The sequence below is a fragment of the Ursus arctos genome, unplaced genomic scaffold (genome assembly GCF_023065955.2).
Source record: "Ursus arctos isolate Adak ecotype North America unplaced genomic scaffold, UrsArc2.0 scaffold_22, whole genome shotgun sequence".
NCBI lineage: Eukaryota > Metazoa > Chordata > Mammalia > Carnivora > Ursidae > Ursus > Ursus arctos.
Genome location: NW_026622897.1, coordinates 39,928,529 through 39,931,664, shown reverse-complemented (window position 1 = coordinate 39,931,664; position 3,136 = coordinate 39,928,529). Strand labels below are relative to the sequence as shown.

At 36.3% G+C, this 3,136-nt stretch overlaps 1 protein-coding gene across 1 annotated transcript; it reads right to left on the bottom strand.

Moving 5' to 3' along the window:
* Positions 1-1,306: 1,306 nt before the first annotated feature.
* On the bottom strand, positions 1,307-1,579 carry LOC125281620 (ragulator complex protein LAMTOR5-like). Its single transcript, XM_048215334.1, has one exon. The coding sequence runs from the start codon at positions 1,577-1,579 to the stop codon at positions 1,307-1,309; it is 273 nt and encodes a 90-aa protein (XP_048071291.1).
* Between the last annotated feature and the right edge of the window lie 1,557 nt (positions 1,580-3,136).

Sequence of the window (3,136 nt, the reverse complement as noted above, 5' to 3'; positions counted from 1 at the left end):
TTTATGAATCAAGTTAATTCACTTCTTGAAGTTTTTGCAAATGTGGGCTTTTAAAAAATTTCAAATACAAATTTTGAAACTATACATGTGGGTTTTTTAAAAATTTCAGATACAACATTTTCTTTCTTTTTTTTAATTAAACTTTTTATTTTGAGAAAATTGTAGATTATCATGGAGCTATAAGAAACAATACAGAGAGATCTAAATTACATTTTTTCCAGTTTCCTGTAATGGTAACATTTTGAAAAGCTATAGTACAATATTGCAGGATATTGACATTGATACAGACAAGATATAGAATATTTCTGTCACCGCAAGGATTCCTTATGTTGCCCTTTTATTGGCACACCTACTTTCCTCCTGCTACTTCCTCCCACCCAGCTTCCATAATTCCAGACAACCACCAATCTACTTTTCATTTATATAATTTTGTCATTTCAAGAATATGTAAATGGAATCTTACAGCATGTAACCTCCAGAATTGGATTTTTTCACTAGGCATAGTTCTCTGGATGTTCATCCAGTTTATTTCATGTATCAATACTTTGTTTCTTTTTATTGCTGAATAATATTCTGGGTGTGGAAGTACCACAGATTGTTTATTCATTCACTCCATCGAAAGACATTTGGGTTTTTGCCAGTTTTGGGCTATTACAAATAAAACTGCTATGAACATTTGTGTATAGGATTCGTGTGAATATAAGCTTTCATTTTTCTGACATGGAAGCCCAAGAATGTGATTACTGGATCACAGAGTAGTTGCATGTTTAGTTTTTTGAGAAACTGACAAACCGTTTTCCAAGTGGCTATATCACTTTATATTCCCACTAGCAACAGATACAACTTTTTCACTGCAAATATGTAGGAATCAAGATGACTTTTATATATTGACCTTTGTCCTGTGACCTTGCTAAACTCATTCATTAATTCCAGGATTTTTTTTTTTAGTAAAGTCTTTGGGATTTTCTACACTCACAATCATGTCTTCTGTAAGCACATACATTTTATTTCTTCCTTCCCAATGTTTGTCTTTCTTTCCCTCCAACCAGATTTATTGAACATATGAAAATTATATATACAAAGTGACTTGGACTTGCTACTTCAAAACACGATCCTTTCTTACTAATATCTTGATAACTCGGTCTATTGAGTGTCAAAAAGAAGCTTATTCCAAAATTAATAGAAAAGTGCCCAATGCACGCCAAATGAATGGCCTACCTACTGGAACTTGAATAGTTCTACAAGATAATTAGCATAGGTAGGAGGCAGCCCCTATGACAGGCTGCTGGAGAACTGATATGACATGTTAAGAGGTCATTTTGCACACTGCCACTGTGATGCTGTCATGTTTCTGGATCATAGTGCTCCCAATATCTGATTCTAGACACACCACAGGAGTATCAGTGGGATCTGAGGTTAGCTTGCTGCTTGGTAGTCTAGAACAGTGGACTCCAGCATGCTCATCTGACAGGGTCTCACAGCAGCCCAAATTAAGTCCTTGTGAATCTGTGTGCAAGATTCCAACAGTGGAAGGATTCTTCATTGTGTCCTCCAAGTGCTGCTCCAAGGTTGCCTCCATTCCATCCACTGTCCACCTGGTCTGGGATCCCACAACACGTCCAAAGTTTTTCTTTCTTTCTTTCTTTCTTTCTTTCTTTCTTTCTTTCTTTCTTTCTTTCTTTCTTTCTTGTTTTGCTGCACTACCTACGACTTCCAGTACAATGTTGAATAGAAGTGGTGAGAGAGGACATCGATTATCATGCTGAAATTACAAGAGAAGAATTTGGATTCTCACTATTAAGAATGTTCTCTCAGCTTTAGTTTTTTTCATAGAAACCCTTCATTCAGTCAAGAAAGCACCTTTCTTTTCCTGGTTGCTGAGACTTTCTATCATGAATGGAGGTTGTACTTTGTTGAGTGTGTTTTCTGCTTATATTGTTATGATATGGTTTTTGTTCTGTAGCAATTTAATAAGGTAATGTACATGGATTATATTTGAAATGTTAAAGCACCCTCATGTTTTCGTGAATAAACAAACTTCGTCATGCTATATTACCTTTTAAAATATTGTTGGGGATTTTTTTTTTGCAAATATTTTATTAAGGATTTTTGCCTTTATATTCAAGGGGCATTTAGGAATATGCTTTCTTGCCATTCTAACTGGTGTAAGGTGGTATCTCAATGTGGTTTTGATTTGAATTGCAATGATGGCTAAAGATGTTGAACATTTTTTCATGTGTCTGTTAGCCATTCATAAGTCTTCTTTAGAGAAGTGTCTGTTTGTGTCTTCTGCCTGGTTTTTGACTTGATTATTTGTTTTTTGGGTGTTGAGTTTGACAAGTTCTTTATAGATCTTGGATACCAGCCCTTTATCCGTAGTGTCATTTACAAATATCTTCTCCCATTCTGTGGGTTGCCTCTTTGTTTTGTTGACTGTTTCCTTTGCTGTGCAGAAGCTTTTTTTTCTTGATGAAGTCCCACAAGTTCATTTTTGCTTTTGTTTCCCTTGCCTTTGGAGATGTGTCATGAAAGAAGTTGCTGTAGCTGATGTCGAAGAGGTTACTGCCTATATTCGACTCTATGATTTTGATGGATTCCTGTCACACATTGAGGTCTTTCATCCATTTAGAGTTTATCTTTGTGTATGGTGTAAGAGAATGGTCGAGTTTCATTCTTCTGTATATAGCTGTCCAATTTTCCCAGCACCATTTATTGAAGAGACTGTCTTTTTTCCATTGGATATTCTTTCCTGCTTTGTTGAAGATTAGTTGACCATGGAGTTGAGGGTCCATATCTGGGCTCTCTATTCTGTTCCGTTGATCTATGTGTCTGTTTTTGTGCCAGTACCATGCTGTCCTGCTGATCACAGCTTTGCAATATAGCTTGAAATGAGGCAAAGTGATGCCCGCAGCTTTGTTTTTCTTTTTAAACATTTCCTTGGCGACTCGAGGTCTTTTCTGGTTCCACACGAATTTTAGGATTGTTTGTTCCAGCACTTTGGAAAATGCCATCAGTATTTTGATTGCGACAGGCGTTGAAAGTATAGATTGCTCTGGGGAGCATAGACATTTTAACAATGCTTAGTCTTCCGATCCATGAGCATGGAATGTTTTTCCAACTTTTTGTGTCTTCTTCA